Below are 20,576 nucleotides of genomic sequence, written 5' to 3'. Positions count from 1 at the left end.
GGTCCCCCTTACCCCCATGGTTTATTATACATGTATTGTTTGCTAGATAGATGCAGGAGCTCTCATTCAATCTTCACAATGACTCTGTGAGGTTGCAGTAATGACCAACCCCATTTAATAGCTGGAAAAACTGAGGCATGAAGGAGTATCATGGCTTATCTATTGACATTTAGCAGGTAAGGGGCAGAGCTGGTCTTTGGACTCAGCCTGTGCCTTCAGTGTTTGATCCCTTTCTGTAGCATCTGCTGCCTTCCAAGGGACTTCCTGCAAACCTGAGTTATTTCTGAGGACCCCAACCTTCATGATTTTCATCTTTTGGCCTTTTGCTTTGTGCTCTGAGATATTTTTTCCACGTGGTCTTGATAGCCACTCATTTGGCCCTTTACAGGGGTCATCCTCTTTAATTTCCAGCAAAAACTCCTCTTTTTATTTATTCCCATTTTATTTAGTTCCATAGATCTTTTTGGTGCCACACTTGAAAATTTTTAGATTCTTATTTTTATTATCCTTAGCTGAAGTTGTCTGTCTATTCCAGAAGCCCTACTTTGCTGGGCATCCAGTATGTCGGACCATCTTCTTTTCAGGATCCTCCAGAGCCTCTCGGGGTTCTTGTTTTCCTTTGGAGCTCAGATCGGGGGGTTGAGAACTTTAAGCAGTGACAGTTTCCCAGGTGGCGGAAGAAGAGGGAATCTCCACCCCAGGGTCCACGTGTGCACCAGCAGGTGCCTCTCTGTTCTCCTATCTCCTCACTTCCTACTAGACTCAGGACACGGTTCCTTTTGGAGTTCTTTGGGGCCAGAGGGATCAGGCACACACTCATGGGAGTGATGCTGACTTTATCCTGGGAGCCCCGTGAGCCCCCTGGGCCAGACTCTTCCTAGGATGGACTGTGTCTGATCTTCACCTTTGCGTGCTCTTCAGCTTATCTTGGGATGGTCCACCTGGTGTGTGTGGGAGATCATTCAACCTCAGATTTCTCTTTGGGGATTCCCATCTGTTATGGGTCCTAGCAGACTTTTGGTTCAAAGAAGGAGATATATTAGGGTGTGGAGTGAAGGGGACTTGAAATGTGACCATTTTCCTAGACTCCTCCATTTCTCTTTCTTTAGCACAGGTACAGCAAACTATAGCTTGGGGGGTGTGTGTGGAAATGTGAAATCCTGTCTGCAGCCCTTTTTGTATGACCAGTGAGTTTTTGTATTTCGAAGGGAAATACACATCTATCTATCTATCTATCTATCTATCTATCTATCTATCTATCTCTATCATCTCTAACACTATATATGACCCCAAAGTCTAAAGTATTTATTATCTGGCCCTTTACAGTTTGTTAAGCCAGCTTTAGCATACTTAAATGCCACTGGAGAAAAACCAGGAAAGAGGATGTGAGAGACTCAGGGGAGAGTGGAGATAATCGACGGAGAAAGTCCTGTCAAAGAGACAAGAGGGGATGAGCTCCAAAACACAGAGGGAGGGGTTAGCTTTAAATAGGGTAAGGACCCTGTTTTTGTTGTGGAAGAATGAAGGGGGAGACAATTGGCATCGATGAAAGAAGGAAGCAAGGTTGGGTATGGATGTGGGTATATTTGTAAGAGATGTCAGAAAATTGAGGGACCTTTCATCAACTGGTGTTTATTATCTCCACGAAGTAGGAAGCAAAGTCTTATACCTTATGTAAAGGGGAAAGTCATTTGGGTTGAGGAAGGAAGTGAAAACAGAAAGTCCCCCTGAAGGAAAGTTTCAGGTAGCATGGAGGGTCTTGTTTAGATCAGAAAGCACACATTTGTAACAGCTCCAGGCTGAGTGATTCTGGGATGCCACTGCTTTGATGGAGGAGTAAAGGAGAAACATGGTTGGTTCATAAAGAAGGCTGCTTTGGGCTGCAAGTGACAGGTTACCTGACCCAAAGTGGCTTAAGAAAAGGAGTTTGTCTTATACAGGAAAAAGCCCAAGGTTGGTTCAGCAACTCAACAATGTCATAAAACTCAGATTATTCCCATCTTTCCACTCTTCCATCTTTTCTCCAAGCATCACATTATTATAGTAGCCCAAATTAGAAAGTCAGGGTCAGGTTCTCCTTAATTTTTTTTTTATCAAGGAGAAAGAATATTTTCCAGTAGATGTTTCTTATATCTCATTGGTTACAATTGGTACAAATGCCCATCTTGAACCAATCTTTAGCAAATAAGAATAAGATCATTATAGTTAGTTAGCACCAGTGTTTCTCAATCTCAGCACTACTGACATTTGGAGATGGATAACTCTTTGCTCCTTGTGTGTGATCTGTGTTATGTATTGTAGGGTATTTAGCAGCATTCTTGGCCTCTGCCACTTAGGTGCCAGTTGCAGTCCACCTTGCTCCAGTCATGACAACCAAAAATGTCCCTGGGAGGGTAATCTTTTCCCCTCCTCCACCTCCAGCTGACTATCACTGTTAATAAGGATCATATCATAGTGGTGATGGCCACTGAATAGACATGCATAGCACCTGTCATCTTTGGATTGCTGCTGGATTGGGGTTTTCCCAGGCAGGTAGGTGTAGAATCAGAATGAGAAAGCAAAGTGTTAAAGTATGGGAGAGAATCATTTGACCTGGGTCAGGGGATGATCATCCTGTATAAGAAAGATGATAAACCTGATGGTTTAAGGGAGTGAATGGGTTTAAAGAACAAGTTTAGGATGAGTGAGAGAAAGAGCTTGAGAAGAGGCCTTCAAAGGGATCTCCTCATTTACAAGAAGTATTTGCAGTGGTCATGCTTTGGGTAACCAGGGACAAGCATTGATTGAACAAGAGAAATCCAACTCAAAATACATGTATTGAAAGCCATTATGCATAATAAACCCTTCAGGAAGTATAGATTAAACATTTCTTCTCCAAGAATAATGTGTATAATTTCTTTTGTTTTCAGCTTCATTCTTCACAATGCCAACCAGATCCATGGATATGACTTTTCACGTGAAGTTGAATGCTCTAGTTTTACTATTTTCTCTTCATGTGTTCTGGAAAGACATTACCCCCACAAAAGATGTTTAGATTAAAGTTGGATGTACAGATAACACAAAACAAACAACAAAACAGAGAGGAATAGTAGGAGTGGGTTAAAGCCAGAGAGCTCATCCAGTAGGCAAGTATGGCATGATCTCCTAGTGTTTTGGAATCCTAGGAGAGGCATACCCTTAGTTTATAGTGGGAAGACTTCTAAAAAATTGAAGATGATGTATTATTTTTTTGAAAAAAATGTTGGACATAACATCCCCTTCAAGAACTTCAGGCCCCTTGACCTTGGTTTTGTCTATGAAGAAAGGTTAGACTCTAAGCTTCACTAAGGTAGGGACTGTGTTAGTCTTGTTACTATTTGTATGTCCATTACCTACCATAGTACCTGACAAATTGTAGAACTCAACAAGTACTCTCTTTGCTCTCTACAAATTACTGCTTGTTTAGAAGCCCGAAACTGCTACAGGAGATATTGGTTCTCCAGCCCATGAGGTTAAGAGTTCCTGGCTAGTTATGCGAGTCACCATATGCAGAAGTCCACAGCTATGCCTTCATTCATAATATTGGTGGTTCGCTTACAGAACTCCCTGTCCAGTTAAGCACGACTTTTCCCAGCAGTGGTATTGCCTGGTTACACAACTGACTTTCCAATGCTAGCAAGTTTCTAGGGGACAGAGATAGAAAGTTAACCCAAGGACAAATTAGTTCATAGAAAGGGTTTTGTTAGCTTTTACTCATACCCTATGCCTAGAAAAATAAAAGCTCAAGAGGTTCCTCTAATTAAAACAAATGTGTTTCTTAAAGGGAGTGAAGGTGTTTATATATATTAAAAATGTAAAAATAAATATATAATATAGTCTCTTTTTAAAGATATACTCATTGGATTCTGACAATGTTAAGTAATAATAATAATAATAATAATAATAATAATAATAATAATAGCAGCAACAACAACAAACCACTGGCTGGAGTGCTGGCAACTTTGGGAATTATTTTGGATTATCTGGCAAACTTTTCAGAAGTCACAGGCAATGGTTAGCACCTTCCACAAGCTTATTTTTATTAATAATGATTATGCCTAATAGTCATAAAATTCTTTTCTGGTCACCTGACATACCCAGGACTTTTTTTTTCCTGGTCACATTTTCTTCTTGATCCTTTTAGAAAAACTTTCAATGAATTTTCCTTTCCTGACTCAAATAAGGGAAGGATGTTTCTTCGGTGACCTCAACATTTCTACTGTTGGAGAAAATCACATATTATCTCAACAAATGAAGAAGATGATGTATCAAAAATTTCTAAATTTTGTTTAGTTTAAAAATAACATATTCTACATCTTTTTGGTTAGCAGCTGTGACAGGTATACACACGGGAGGCATAACACCAAGTGAGACTGAGAGAATTTTTATGGATTATGAGCTTTGAGTCCATCTTGCTTGTCTAGTGACTTCTTACAAGTACGTCCTCATATTTGACAAGAAGAAATGAGGGACAGCTATGGAGAGGAGTCGCGGATAGTGCTAGAAACTTGATCTTTGGTGCACTGAGCCTGAGTTAGTGCAATGGAAGAACAGACAAATACCAACAACCAAGTTTCAGGGAGGTTCCCTTTCTAAAAGGACCATTTCTTCTCCTAGGAAGGTCCCACTATTCTGTGCATCCCTGCCCTATAGTTATGTTGAACAGCTGGACTGGAGTTCCTCTCCTGGGGTCCTTTCCATGGTATCTATCAACTCGGCTGGGCTTATGTCCACCTCTCTGAGGAATAGTAGAATTTCAGATGATGACCGCTGTGTGTCTAAGATTGTGTCTCCTAAAGAAGTCTACTTTAGATGGTAGCGGTCCTGAGGGTATGTTTTACTCATACTTCTTTGAATGGCAAGAACAGATATCAAAGCCAACTTAAGCACAGTGAGTGAGCAGGGTCACCAGGAACAATACAGTGAGAATGAGGAATGCTAACCAGGTCATCAAGAAAAAAAAACAACACTTCCCCAAACCTTCTAGGAAGGGAAGCTCATGGTAAGACAAGGAGAGGAAGTTTGGGGTGACAAGGGGTGAAACATTAGAATAAATCACAAGCCCTCTTACCTCACTGGGCTTAGAGTAAGGGCCAAACTTGCTGGAAAGTGTAAAAGTTTCAGACTCAGATTTAGGTTTCACGATGTTTCCAAACCATTTTTGAACCTGGAACATTACAGGAAATACCAGGATGGTTTTTGTTAATATTGGAGAAGAGAAAAGGCAGAGTTGGGAAGAGTAAAATGACATTATGAAAAAAAAAACTTTTCCTAAAAACAAAAAAACCCCCCCAAAACAAAAAAACTTTTCCTGTAAAATGTAGTTTATACATACAATAAAATGTTACCCAGCCTTCAAAAAGAATGGACTTCTGACACATACTACAATGTGGATAAACCTTGAAGATATAATGCTGAGTGAAATAAGGCCGTCACAAAGGACAAATACAGTATGATGCCACATATATGAGACCCTTATAACAGTCTAACTTATTGAGACAGAAAATAGAGTGGTGGTTGCCAGAGGCTTGGCAGGGAAGAATGGAGTGTTACTGTTTAGTGGGTATAGAGTTTCAGTCTGAGATGATCAACAAGTTCTCGAGCACGACGGCAGTGGCAGCTGTGCACAGTGTGAAGGTGCTGAATGCTGCCAAACTGTACACTGATATGTGGCTGAAGTGATAAATTTTATGTTATGTATATTTTACCATCACAGTACTTTGCATATCACAGAATACATCTTTGTTGTAGGAAACTTATAAAAAATGCTTATGCAGAAGAAGAAAATAGAAGTCACGCATAATTCCTCGATCTAGTGAAAGACAACTGATGTTTTGGTGGTATCCTTCCATGTGACTTGGTTTGGGGTCCCTCAGAAGCAGACTCCAAGACAGAGTTCAAATGTAAAGAGTTAATTTGAGGGGTGACCTCGTGAAACACTAGTGGATCTGTGGGGAAGTGAGATAGGGAAGGGAAAGCAGACAGTAAAAAGTACCTCATCCTTTCCACTGAGTTTCCACTTGGACAACTGTGGCTCTGTCTCATTGAGGAGCTCTGGGAAACAGCATAGGAAACACCTCAGAGTTATCCCACCTTGAGGTCAAGAGATCTGGGACATTTATTCACCAGCTCCCAACAGTCATTAGTTGATGGCTGCTGCCATTACTGTCTGGAACCACCAGGTTGTCCCATGCATGGGCCAGGCCTTTTCTGTGGGCAGTAAGAAGCCCACAGGCATAGAGTCACAGGTGTTTGCAACAAGCAACCCTGGGCACATAGAGATGAATGCCTAAGGGACACGAAGGGGCCATGAACAGTATCTGCAGCACCAAGGTTTCCAGCCTTGGTGCTATCAACATCTTGGGTTGGGTCATCCTGGTGATGGGGGCTGTCCTATGCACTGAAGGATGTTTAACAACATCCTTGGCCTTCACCTACTAGATGCCAGTAGCATCTCTATCTCCAGTTGTGACAATGAAAAATGCCCCAAGACATTGCCAAATATGTCCCCTGGGGGGATCATTTGAGAACCATTGTGCTTTGCCATATATATCCTTATCCACCAACAACAGAAGCAATAAATGTTTATACACATTATATAAACAAAATGCAGCCCTTCTGGAGCACTATTTTGAAACTTGCTTTTTTTCCTAATACAGTTTGGATATCCTTCCAGTCCCAAACTATTCTTGTGCCTGAACAAATTTAACATTGGATTGTTTCAAGCCTAATCTCGCCTTTGCTCTCCAAGAAGTGTTGGCTCTGTCATCTCGGTTTCTTCCTCTCCCTCATCCACTGAGGAGATGTTCTTCCCTAGCTAGTTTGGTTCTTTGGGCACCTAAATGCAGAGTGGGGAAGAAAGGGAGGGAGGAGAGAGGGAGGGGGACAGAAAGAGGAGGAGGAGGAGAGGGAGAAAGAGGAGGAGAATAGTACTAGTAACAGGAAAGAGAGTGTGTCATTCAGGATATGTTTTGCTACCTTAACAAAGTCAAAATCTTAGTGGTCGAACCCAACTAAGGGATACATGGACTATGTGTCTTCTTCTGGGTATTTGAGAAGAACTTGTATAAATAAAGACCTTGAGTGATATTGTATTTCTTCTGGTTGCTGAACTATGTTCATTTGTCCATTGTCCCTCCTGACCTGGACCATGTGGATCCCAGCTTCACTGTGGTTTCAATCTTTTCAACATATTTCATGGTTGCATAGTATCCTGCCCTACAGAGGTAGTATAATTTAACTAAATCTAGGTAGAAGTATGTCAACATAGTTTGACAGTATATAGTAGGGTTTCATCATGTCTGGGGTTCAGCTCTGGAGACAATGTGCAGCCCAAATTATCCCTGTGTGCCCCTGAGTAAGAGGACATCTTATGAGCTTATCTCAACAAGCTGAAAGCAGCCAGTATTTCCGGAGTGATGGACTCACACCACTGTTTCTTTACTTCATGTTGTAGACACATGAACTGGCTTGTATTTAGCAGTCATACTGAATATAAAATGTATACCTTGAAAAACTGGAAGCTTGCACTATGAGATGCCTTAGGAACTGAAATGACCTGAGGGAAGAGTACACAGAATTCTCTTGCATTGTGCCCACTCAGGTGCATACACCCACAAGAAGAGTTACCTACAGTTTTCTTTGACCATATGTGTAAGCTACAGTGGCTTATAATTGGGAGGGATAGAAGGGTGGAGTGTGAATGGATGATGTAATAAAGTATAGCACAGTCTTAGTCTAGGTGAGTGGTATACAACAGCTCACTGAATGTTATTTCACTCAATGTTGTTTTGTTATAATGTTGATGAGATGCTGTAAGAATTTAACTTATGGTTAAACTAGTTTCATTCTACATTGTTTTGCTTAAAGTTGCAGAACTTACTGACAATATTAAGTGAGGACTTACTATATGGGTATTTGCTGCAGAATTCTTTCAACCTTTTTGTATGTTTGAAAATGTTCATAATAAAAGGTTTGTAGGGGAGAGGTGAGGGGTAAATGCAGACAAGTGTAACTGAACAACGATAAAATAATTTTAAAAATGTTGGACAATTTAGCTTATTATGCACATTATACTTATTGTTCTTATTAAAAATGTTAGTATGGGAACTATACTACCACATGGAAATGAGTTTAATAATTTATGCATTTAAATAGGATGGTAGATTGCATTATTGATCTTAATTACTCATTCCCCTGAAGTACTATTACACCCTGTCTTAGCCACGTGGTGGATGGTGGGGTCTTCTTCTTTGACTTTGGGTTTGGACATGTGACTTTCTTTGGCTAATGGGATATCAGTGCAGGTGACGCAAGTGGAATGACAAGGCTTGAAATGGCCTTGTCCAGTAAGCTTTGTCTTCTTGTGATTTTGTCATTGTCATGAGAAGAACTTATGTTGGGAAACTGCTCCTTTTCTTTCAAGCCTCGAAATGAGTCACAAAGAGTAGACCTGAATATACCTGCTTTGTATAGCGAAGCCAAGCTAAGCCCAGCCGAAATCAGCTGGACTCCCACCAACCTGCAGACTTGAGAATGAGAAAAGAAAATATTTGTGTTTAAGCCATTGAGATTTTTGAGGTTCTTTGTTACACAGAAATAGCTGACTATTACATATAGGAAAGCTGAGGAAAACCATGCTATTTCCTTGATGTAGTAGTTATTTAATTTGTGAAAGCCATTAATAAATTGACATATTTTCCCTGGCCAGGTAGTTCAGTTGGTTAAAATGCAGTGCCATTGCTCCAAGGTTGTGGGTTTGATCTCTGGTCAGGGCACATACAAGAAGCAATCAATGAATGCATGAATAAGTTGAAAAGCAAATTAATACTTTTCTCTCTCCTTTCCTCTCTCTCTCTCTAAATTCAATAAATAAAAACAATTAAAAAGTAAGTTGACATGTCTCACAATAGCATCTTAAAGTAGGGAAAATACAGGTTGTGTTTACACATTGTTCACAAGTTCATAATGAAAATTTAGAGAACATGGATCTAAATGTTCATGAAACTACATACCTGCAAACTTTTCTAATTTAAAACAATAAAGACACTAACTTTAGTTGAGTTCTGATAATCCACTCAGAGGGGAGGGGGGAGAGGGATATGGGGGAAAATAGGGGAAGGGTCATCAAGGAACATATGTATGAAGGACACATGGGCAAAGCCAAAGGGGGTAGGATCGAGGGTGGGAGGTGGGGGTGGGTGGGGCGAGGGGGAATGGTGGAGGGAAAATGGGGACAACTACTTGAACAACAATAAAAAAACAATAAAGAAAGGGGTGAAAGTTTACCTGCTGGTTGAGGAGACAGTACACTAGGAAAATGAAGACACCCTGAAGGCCATTGATGATGGTGAAGAGATAGGCCATGACCCAGGCAGCTGGGCCCAGCTGCAGGACTCCCAGACACCACGTGCAGCCCAGGATGAAGAGCTGAGCTATAGCTTTCAGTGTCAGCATCCTGAGGGGAGTAAAATGCAAAACTGTGTAAAAGCTAAGGATGGATGTGGGCACTCCTGTGGTATAGTTCTTACTGGTGAGGACTCTGGAGCTAGACTGCCTTGTTTTAAATCCCAGGCAGCACTAATCCACTGTGTGACATTGGGCAAATTACTCTGCCTTTCTGTAACGTGGGTCCCTCATCTTTATAATAGTCCTATTTCATAGGACTGCTGCAAAGACTAAATGAGATTTTAACATACGTATTTAGGGCAGTATACAGAACAAAATCAGTACCATGTATATAGAAAACATTCTAAAACCAGGGGCTCTTTATCTCTTTTTCTTTTATAGATGGGGGCGGGAGGTCATATTCTTTGTTACTCAAACAGGGAAGCATTTGAGATAAAAAAGGGTGCTATTAATAGTTACAGTGGGTCAATAGGCATTAACTGGGACTGGCCTAGGCAAACTGAGATATAAGGTCACTATCTATCTATCTATATATATATATACACATTTATGCCCAATTTTAAACCATAACGTTTTATGTGAGAAAAGCTGGTTGAGGACTAATTTGCATAGTGTGTTGTCTATTGAATGTGTGCATGTCTATTCTATAGAAATGCACAGAAAAAGCTCTGGGGAAAATATTACATGTATTATATCATACTTGTCATAAAGTGTGTTAACTCCAGCTTTCTTGGGAAGTGGAAGTAGCAGGAAAAGAGGAAGTTATCCATTTTCACTTTATATATTTTTTTAAAATGTGAAAAAATTTAACATGCTATTTTGTGATTAAAATGAAAAGAATAAATTATATGTTCTAATTAAAATGGATACCACAAAATAAAAAATGCTCATAACCCCCAATTTTTTTGAAATACACAGTATTATACAAAACACAGTTTAATTGAAATCTTTTACAAATCCATTACACACAATTATTTGATGTACATTTAAGTTTGTTGTAGTTAGCCAAATCAGTCTCTCCCTGTGGAGTAAATGCAGTTTTGTTGGGGCATCCTTCAGAAGTGCAACTTTTAGAGTTTCTATAGAATTTAAGCTTTCAGTGATGGATGGATTAACAAACTTAAGTTGGTTGTTTTTGATAAAAAAGAGTACTCCTGTGTGCGTCTTGTGTTGTGTGGCAGAAATTGCTGTTTTTTCCCCATTCTCCTCCTCTTCCTTTTAGGGTTATATCTCTTCCAATTTTGAGTTTTTTTCAAGAACATATGGCTACTTAATGAGAGACTACATATCCCAGCCTCCCTTGAAGCTAGGTATCACCATGTGACTAAGGTGTAGGCAATAAGGTATGAGCAAACATGGACCATACAACCTCCTTCCCATGGATGGGGAATTGACAAAGACAACACCCTAGGGAATGGTGCAGAAACAAAATAGAAAGAACCTGAGTCTCTGGATCACTTTGGGGAGCAGAGCCTTCCCACTTGTCCTGGACCACTCACTGCTGGACTGTGTCATGAGAGTAACATAAACTTTTGTTTTGGTCTTTTTAGTGGGAGCCTTTTTGTCTCAGCAGCTTAGCCTACACTCTGGTTAATACAGACACAGGGAGATGACAGTGACCTTGCTAGTCCCTGGAGCCTGATTGTGGGGTGTATGTGTGTGTAGACACATAAGAAGGACAAGAAGGGGTTGAGTAGAGGCAGAGAGGGTCAGAAGTACCATTTGCTCTATCTTACCTTATATTCTGGATGGTTGACACTTCACTGTTGAGGGAGGAGAGTTTTCTCTTCAAAATGCAAAGGACCAAGAAAAAGAATACTAAATTCACCTGCAGGGATGATGCAGACCAGGAAGAATGCAAATTAAAATAATTGTAATGTGTTCATTATAAATTACACACAACTCCTACCTTCCCACACATGGGACTGAATTGGTAGCAGGTGGAAACCATACAATAGAGACAGTGCATGTCCCTTGTATGAACACTGGAGCCACATACTCACACAGATAATGGCACAGACAGGGCCAAGGAAACCCCAGATGAATCCTTGTTCCAGGTCAAGCCAGCAACTGAGAACAATGGGAAAAGGGACACAAAGAGAGATCAGAGAAAACACATGAAATGAACATCAAGTGACACCTTTTCATAACAGAGAACTTTTCCATCATCTTCTGAAAATGCCAGCTGATGGCAATGAAGGTTGTGATTGTTCACTACCATGTATTAATGCTACATTAAACAATTTATAAGCACAGTACTGTCGAATTTTCATACCAGCATCATGAGGGTGGGGCAATGGGGATAATCATTATCCTCATTTTGCTAAAGAGGAATCTGAGACTTGAGAACTCCAAATTATGGGAGGGCTAGAGCTGATACCTAACCACAAAACTCCTTCCTTTCAGATCCTGCCAAGCTCTTACCACCATCTTTCCCTGCCTCTTTGGGGGAAAGGTCAGCAGTCTTACACTCAAGGAAAAAGCAGAGTGCGTTTGCTATGGGGATCTCAGTCACCATCATCAGTGCTGCCCCTAAACTGCCCATGGCACAAGGTGAAGGTCAAGCTCACCGATCAGGTGTTCCATAAAGGTGAGGCCGGGACACTGCAGAAATGGCCACAATCACAGCCGGGACTCCATAGCCGATCGGAAACATGAGCCACTTCATGAATCTGTTCACACTGGAGTAGTTGACCACCGTCAGGTTGCGTGCAGTGAGGAAGAGGTGCAGGCCCTCCAGCAGCATCCAGGTGAAGGAGGCCAGGTAGAGGTAGTGTAAGGCACCTGCGATGATGGCGCACAGCACCTGGAGGAGAAGCAAGTGTCACCAGGTGGAATACTTAAGATGGAGTGTGACCCTAAGACCTCTCCTTTATATTGGCATTGAGTTCAGAGCACATTACATTAAACCAAGGTCATCAAATGTAAAAGTGTTTGGTAATCAAGGTCAGCCCTGCCCACCTTGGCACCATCCCTCCAACCTTTCCTAGAACCCAAGAACATTTTATTAAGGGGTCCAATGCAACATGTCCCATGAACTCCACATCCCCCAGGCAGGACAAGGGTCCTTTGGGACAGTGTCAGTACCCTGGGCTCTGTTCTGTTGATGGCCGTGAGGAAGAGCAGGTGGGCCAGGAAGAGGCAGATGCAGAGCTGAAGGTGGAGGGAGGTGCTGGTGTTCTGGATAGCTTTGCACAGCAGGAAGGTGAGGGCCGCCAGGAAAAGGCACAGCAGAGAGAGGCTCAGCACCACATAGGTGATCACATCCAGGATGGGATCTTCCTCCTGGCACCCAGCAAAGAGAAGATCTCAGTCATACTGTCCTGCTCTGGGATATGGTTTCTCCCCTTTGGAATAGGGTCATCCTAAACACAGGCACAAAGCCTGATGATAGTGTGAGAGGTTTCTGTAAGACTAAGGGTTTTTTTCCCCAGCTTTACTTAAGTATACCTAATATGCAAAATATTGCACACATTTTGTGCAATACACTGAGTGCACACATTTTGATGAGTTTAGAAAAAGGCATATATCCATGCTATCATCCCCACCAAGGTAATGAATGTATTTATCACCTCCCAAAGATTTCTTGTGTCTCCTTGCTTTTAAACAAAATATGGTAAGAACACAACATGAGATCTACCTTCTTAGCAAGTTTTTAAGCACACAACCCCTTATTGTGAACTATAGGCTCCATGTTGCACAGCAGAATTCAAGTTGAAATGAATTGGAATACCAGACTCAGTCTTGCACCCAAAGAGACACAAGTCCTGTGTAGCAGAGGCTATAACTTCTTTGTACTCACCTCTGTCTTCCCTTGAACTGCTTTCTGTGAAGCCCAGTGACTCTACCTGAGGGTATTTTCCTTGTCATAAGAGTGTACTTGGACATGCTGGAGCAGGTCACACATGCCAAGGTGTAATGCCCCTGGAAGGTACCTCAAACAATAATAGTTGGGGAATTGGCAGATAAATACCCCAGCTCACTCTACCTCTGATAGGAAGGCTCTGAGGTGCCTGTTCTACGATAGCTCCCAGAAGTACCCAATGGGATCGAGCCCCAGTTGTCCATGGGGACAACTTTCTCTTTGATGCATCTTTTCCTGGCTGTCTTCTCTTCCCTGCCTCACTTCCCTACTGTCCTACTGAGGTCTCCTGGCTTCACCTCCCAGAGAAACTACTTTCCCTCAAATTCTTGTCTCAAGACCTGGTATCTAACTAAGGGTGTCAAACTAAGACACCCCATCTAATTCAGCTCTTGGGGATTCATCTCATTAAAGACAGGGACCAGGGATCTGATGAGCCATACAGACTTAGCCAGACTCACTAATGGGAAATGATACTCACCATCCCTTATAATTATGTGGGGATTTTCATTCTTAATGTCACTTTATAGAACTTTTGTATCCTTTGCCTTTTCCATCTTAAAATTGTGAAATATAACACATATACAGAAAAAAGCATAAAAGTCAATCTGTCATATGATTAATAATTATTAAGTGAATACTGATCATGTACTAACCTGTGGATATTAACCCAGATGCTCTTCCTAATTGCAAACCACCTTCTCCCCTGGGAGTAGCCTTGGTCCTTTTATGATAAGTTTTACCATCTCTAGATTCAACCCCTGAGAACATAACTTAGTTGTGTCTGTTTTTCAGCTTTATAATGATGGAATAATACTCTGCTCCACAACGTCACTTAGAAACCCGTGATAACAGAGGCCCCACCACCTGGAGTGTGTTGTTTCCTCATCACCCGAGAGTGTTCACACGGAATTTGTCTATGCCTCATCCCAGCCAAGTAGCATTGTTTTTAACAGCCCCTGACAGGAAACAACCTAGATACTCATTAACTGTACAATGGATAAGTAAATTGTAGTAGAGTCATGCAAGGGAATATTACAAGTATACATCAATAAAAACTAAGGCCATGCCCAACTCAGATGAATTCCATAAATGTAACAATGAATAAAAGAAATATTTAATGTTTTTAAACCTACTTTAGTTTCCCCACTGCCCTGTGTAATAGGAGAGGTTGCAGATTTGCACCAACTGTTGTTGTTGGGGTACCACTTCCATCCCTGAGGAGAAGGAGGTAGGACTTCCTGTGTGCCACCACCCAGCCCATGTCATCAGTAAGCTCTCCGACTCCACCTCTAGGATATGTGTCTGACTATCTCCCACCACCTCAACTGCTGCCACCTGAACGCTGACCACTATCCTGTCTCTGTGAGACCAACCCCTTTTTTTTTATTCTCACCCGAGGACATGCTTATTGATTTTAGAGAGAGGGGAAAGGAGAGAAAGAAAGGGGAAGGGAGGGAAAGAGAGGGATAGAAACATCGATGTGAGAAACATGGATTGGTTGCCTCTTGCATGTGGTGTGACTGGGGACTGAACCTGCAACCCAGGCATGTCCTCTGGCTGGGAATCAAACCCACGACATTTTGGTTTACTGGATGATGCTCCAACCAGCTGAGCCACTCCGGCCAGGTCTGTGAGTCCACTCTTGACCACTGTTCATTCTTGACTTGAGAGCCAGAGGGATCTTCTAATGACATAAATATGCAATGTTTGTGATAGAAACCTCCCATTGCCTTCCCATTGCAATTCGAATGAAACCTAAATTCCTGACATGGCATTCGAGGTCTGGCACATTTCTCTGGCCTCCATCTCTGTGACTAGCCCCCTTCCCACTCCTCTCATTTACTCTGTTCCAGCCACATTTTTCTTTGGAACACACCAAATTCCTTCTCTCTTCAGGATCTTTATGCATACTTGTGTTTCTTCATCAGATGCTCTTTCTGAGATCCTTTCCTAAGGCCATTTTTTCATTGAGGTAAAATCCAAATAATATAAAATTCACCATTTTACAGTGTACACAGTTCAGAGGCATTTAGTGTATTCAGTGTTATGCAACCAGTACCTCTGTGTAGCTCCAAAACATTTTCATCACCCCTAAAACAAAACCCCAGGCCCACTAAACACTTAACACCGTGCATTCCTCCCCTCGACCTTTGGCAACCACCAGTTTGCTTTCTGTCTCTATGGATTTGCCTCTTCTGGACATTTCATGTGAGTGGAATCACGCAATATGTGGCGCTTTGTGTCTGACTTCCCTCACTCAACGCATGTTTTCTAGGTTCATCTGCATCGCAGCACTACCAACTCTTAATATTCAGATTTCAGCTCGCATATTTAATCCTCCTCTGAACATCCTATCCAACGTGGCACGCCTCTGTAGTCACTCCAGTCCCTTGCTTGTTTTCCTGTTCTTTATAGCTCTTACCGCCACCTAGTAGGAGCTCAAAAAGGATTAGCCAGAGGAGTTGAATGTTTCCATCCTACCTGGCTGGTGATGGCCATGAGGACAGCGAAACTGGACAAGTGAGTGCAGTTGCACGTGGTGTGACTCTTGTTCACCTGGGCCAGCGTGCAGCCCTCCCGCGACCAGTGGCCACCCTCCTCCGTGCTTTTCCAGAAGACGCACGTGACGTTTTGGCTCAGGTGTTTCATCTGAAAACAGAAAGGGCTCATTGTGTTTTTGCTCAGGAAGAGCAGCCCTCAGAGTGTCGGTCTTCACCGGGGTGGGGAATAAGAGCCAAGGCTGAGAAGTGACTCCAGTGATTGCTCTTTCAGGTGAAGGGGTCGGCCACCAGGACACCTGTCCCCATAGCCTCACCTCTACTTGGATTTCACAAGACACAAAACAAGTCATTTCTCTCTGTGAAAGCCAGAATTTTCTAAGATGTCATGGGTTTTATGACTTTGTCACCTGTCATGAGAGTCAGATAAAAAGACAACGTAAGGCTCACACGGTTTTCTCCCAAATAGTCTCCAAGTAAAATTTCTCTGGTCCCTCCAACTCCACCCACCACCACCAAAAAAGCCCCCAAACAAACCTAAAACCAACCAGAAAACAAATTTCCCTGGTCTCTCCACACCAGTTCTGTCCTCGAAAACAACAACAGTAATTGCTTATGTAACATGAGGGATGGAACAGGAAAAAAAACAACCCAGGGAAACAGAATAAAATTAGCCTCCCACCTGTTCTCTTTGACTCAAGGGCTCCAGAGCAACAGTTCATGGGGGCAAGGATATGAGTGACATGCTTTCCTGTCTGGGGCTTGGATCTCCTTTGATGAGCCACTGGGCCATTCCTAGATTTCTTGCTCCATTTTTTCTGTGCCATGTCACACATCAAAAATTCTATACCTAGATTTTATGCATCAGCTAGAGAAAACCTACATTTCCCCACCTTCCTCCTTTAATTCTTAAGTTTATATTTTAAAATTAGATTAATTTTCTAGTTTTATTCAGATATAATTGACATACAACACTGTAAATTTAAGGTACAAAATGTAATTATATATATGTATACACACATACAATGAAATGATTACCGTAAGTTTACTAATTTAGTTACTATCCATCACCTCACATAGTTACAATTTTTATTCTGTGGGAAGAGCTTTTAAAATCTACTCCTCTAGCAACTCGCAGACACACAGCGCAGCTGTTGTTCACCAGAGTCATCACGCTGCACGTGAGGCCCCAGAGCACATTCTCTGTGTGGTGGGAGGTTCCCACCCTCTGATCGCCCTCACCTGTGTCCCTCACCCCTGCCCCTGGCAACCACCATCTGGTCTCTGTTTCTTGAATTTGGCTTTTTCAGATTCCACACTGAGTGAGATCATACAGTGTTTCTCTTTCTCTGCTTACGTAGGTCACTTGGCATAATGCCCTCAAGGTCCAGACATGTTGTCACAAACAATAAGATTTCATTCAATTCTTATTTTCTTAACAGAACTGAAAGGGAAAGGAGCAAACAAATTTTACTGCATCTGTGTCTGGCTATTGGCCCTCCTGCTTTTAAGAGTTTGGACAGAGAATTGGAAAAGGCAACAGATTAAATAAAAGTTTTTTACTGATGAGTTATGTGATTTTAATAATACCAGACTTTTGTGCAGAAATGAATATTATATCTCAGTTCAAATTTCACAGCTGCAGCTAAAATAATTCCATGCATTAGAATAATGCTGCTCCAGAAAAATAGTATGTGAGCCACATACTATTTTTGTAATTTATAATTTGAAATGTAATGTAATTTGAAATTTTCTACTAGTCACATTGAAAAAAGGTAAAAATAAACAAGTCAAATTAATGTTAATGATATATTTTATTTAACTCACTATATTTAAAATAGTGTCTGTTTCACTTTATAGATTTAATCTATTATATAGTAGACTAAAATTTTAATTCAGATATAGGGCAAAATACTGTAAATATTCTTTTGGTGTGCCTAATATGTTGTGTCCCTGAAGAGTATACATGTGTGTGGTTAAGAGGTAATTCCAGGCTTTGGCCAGAAGCTCAGTTGGTTAGAACACTGTCCCAATAGTGACCAAGGCTGCAGACTCAATCCCCAGTCAGGGGACATACAAAAATCAACCAATGAATGCATAAATATGTGGAACAACAAATTGACGTTTCTCTCTCTCTCCCTCTTCTTTTCTGTCTCTAAAAAAATCAGTAAGTTAGCCCTGGCTGGTGGCGTAAGGGTTGCTGGTTCAATTCCCAGTCTAGGGCACGTGCCCTGGACTAGGAATCGAACCAGCAAACCTTGCGCCGCTTGCGAGAGGCAACCAAACACTGATATTTCCCTCCCTTTTCCTTTCTAAAAATAAATAAAATCTTTAAAAATCAATAAGTTAAAAAAGACATAACTCTAGAATGCTGCTCCAGGTCCCTTTCTCTTAATATGTTAACATAAATCAATAGATAAAAATTATTAAAGAGATAGTTTGAATGCTTTTTTCTTACTAAGTTTTTGAAATCTAGAAATACTAAGTCTTCACAATACTAAGTCTTTGAAATATCAATCCAGACCTGCCACATTTTAATTAATTACTTAATTAATTATTTTCAAGAACAAAAAAGGGAATCTTATTGAAAATTTTTGTGGAACATTGAGGTAAGTGGTTAACATTGCAAAGCAAATTGCAAACCATTGTTTTCCTATGAATAAAAAAAATTTCTTGTAAGGTCTCTATTATTTCCTGAAAGTTCCCCTTAATTTTTCACTCTATCCTAAACTTTTCTCTGCCCATGGCCTCTCAGCTCTACATCTCCATTGCTTGTCCACCATTTTTTTTCTATAGAGCAATTTTTCTTGCTCTTGGCACCTCTAATGTGCATACTGATCAGCAGTTAGCAGGCTATGGTACACCCATCGCCAAGTGGGACTCACCATCCCTTCCTGTGTTCACCACTTTATCTTCCTTCTTTATCCCATCCTTTCTCCTTACTTGTTATTTCTGTGTTCAGTCATCATGATCCATTTCTTTTATCTTCCTTTCATAGGAGAATCTGTGCCACTTGGGACTACAGGTATTATTGAGATGACCAGTCACAAGCCATGGTGGCAAATGAAGGGGAAGTGGAAGAAAGTGACCGATTTCCCACCACCTCTTCCCCTTTCACCCTCTACTCCTTCACTCTCCTCCCTTTCCCCCATCTGATGAATAGAAACAGTTTCTGTTATAAATTAATTATTCACTAGGGAGGTGTGATGAGAGATTGGGGAACCAAGGTTTAGTATCGTCTGGCTGATAAATGTCAAAAACAAAGTTCCGAAGCCTGGCTGGTGTAGCTCAGTGGACTGAGCTCGGGGTAAGAACCAAAGCATCGCAGGTTCGATTCCCAGTCAGGGCACATGACTGGGTTGCAGGCCATGGCCCCCAGCAACCGCACATTGATGTTTCTCTCTCTCTCTTTCTTCTTCCCTTCCCTCTCTAAAAATAAATGAATAAAATCTTAAAAAAGAGGTAACAAAGAATTTTTATTTTATAAAAATACAACAACAACAAAGTTACTGTCTTCAAGGATCACCCAATATAGTGAGACACACCCCATTTTAATTGCCTTATAGTTACAGGTAGCTCTTGGCTGCCAGATGGGACAATGCAGGTCCAGAACCAGACAGGGAGGCTATGCAAATTGTTCTACATTTGTGAAGCCCAAGCAAGCTCAAATTACAGGCTTGACTCACCTTCTTTATGTGCTGAAAACTCAGAATCACGGCCTTGGAGGGAGAGATACTCCTTTTGGGTCCAGTAGCAACGCTTACTATGTGGGAGTTCAGGTACACTTGATCTTTCTCAGTCATCTCACCAAAAAAAGTTGCATTTATGATATTTCCAAGAGAAGAGTACGAAATAAAGGCAACTGCACTGGGACCTGAGGACACAGAAAAATAAAGCGCCACCACCATTCCTTCTGCCCCTTTTCCTTCCCCAGACACATCATGCTTCCATGGTGGCCACACCTATGCTCAGGTGTGTCTAGTAAGTTCACTCTTCCTCCCATGCTCTTCCTCCCCAAATCCAACTCATCCTCAAGACCCAGCTTCATCCCAGATGCTAGCTCAGGAAGTGTTACCATGCTTCTTTTTCCGAACTTGTATTTCAGATGCAGCCCTTGGCTTGCCAATGAGAATTCAACTGTCTACTAATTATTTTGTTTTTCCAAAAGACACTAAATTTCTTCAGTGCTGCACAGGAGACTTCATTTGGAAACCACAGGGCTCCCAGCATAGTGCCAAACACCTCCTTTATTTCCTAAAATTCTTTAACTTATATTTTAAACACCCAGAGAAGTATAACTGACATCTACACCCAGCTTAAACATACCATTTTGCGATATTGGCTTCAGAATTAATTTTTTTAAAATAAAATGTTTGTTTTAGATATGGTTAAAGCTCCCACTATTTCACTTTTTACTCCCTTCTCTAGAAATAACTGTGGACTTGAAGTGGATGTGTAGTCTTTCCATAAATACTTCGTAATTTGACTATATTTGCATGTTTCCGTAATAATACATAGTCCTGTTTTCTGTGTTTACAAATTCACATAAACAATGCCACACTTGGGATATCCTTTTGCAATGTTCTTTTGTGACTCCAGTTAATATTTTCAAGATTTAGTCATACCAATACATGCATAGTTTGGTTTTTATTTCAGTTTCTGTAGAGTGTCACATTATTTGATACACTACAATTTATTTGTTGTGAAAATAAATAAAATTTTTGGTGAAAAAGAGAGAAAATGAAATAAAATTCATATAATATTCCATCATTTTGAGATAATCACTG

The 20,576-nt window shown here is 41.1% G+C and overlaps 1 protein-coding gene across 1 annotated transcript in view; it reads right to left on the bottom strand.

Moving 5' to 3' along the window:
* Positions 1 to 2,803: 2,803 nt before the first annotated feature.
* Positions 2,804 to 20,576, bottom strand: part of ADGRE3 (adhesion G protein-coupled receptor E3) — a 51,146-nt gene continuing 33,373 nt past the window's right edge. Inside the window, exons 8-16 of the mRNA XM_045853066.1 lie at positions 19,476 to 19,663; positions 15,773 to 15,940; positions 12,514 to 12,711; positions 11,997 to 12,232; positions 11,430 to 11,496; positions 11,163 to 11,254; positions 9,307 to 9,475; positions 5,090 to 5,185; positions 2,804 to 3,000 (exon numbers count right to left, since the gene is read on the bottom strand). Coding sequence (XP_045709022.1) covers positions 2,992 to 3,000; positions 5,090 to 5,185; positions 9,307 to 9,475; positions 11,163 to 11,254; positions 11,430 to 11,496; positions 11,997 to 12,232; positions 12,514 to 12,711; positions 15,773 to 15,940; positions 19,476 to 19,663 — 1,223 coding nt within the window. The 3' untranslated portion in view covers positions 2,804 to 2,991. The remainder of the gene's footprint in view (positions 3,001 to 5,089; positions 5,186 to 9,306; positions 9,476 to 11,162; positions 11,255 to 11,429; positions 11,497 to 11,996; positions 12,233 to 12,513; positions 12,712 to 15,772; positions 15,941 to 19,475; positions 19,664 to 20,576) is intronic.

Source organism: Phyllostomus hastatus, unplaced genomic scaffold (assembly GCF_019186645.2).
Source record: "Phyllostomus hastatus isolate PE091 unplaced genomic scaffold, TTU_PhHast_1.1 phas_contig_98, whole genome shotgun sequence".
NCBI classification, from domain to species: Eukaryota; Metazoa; Chordata; class Mammalia; order Chiroptera; family Phyllostomidae; genus Phyllostomus; species Phyllostomus hastatus.
This window is presented reverse-complemented; position numbering and strand designations above follow the sequence as displayed.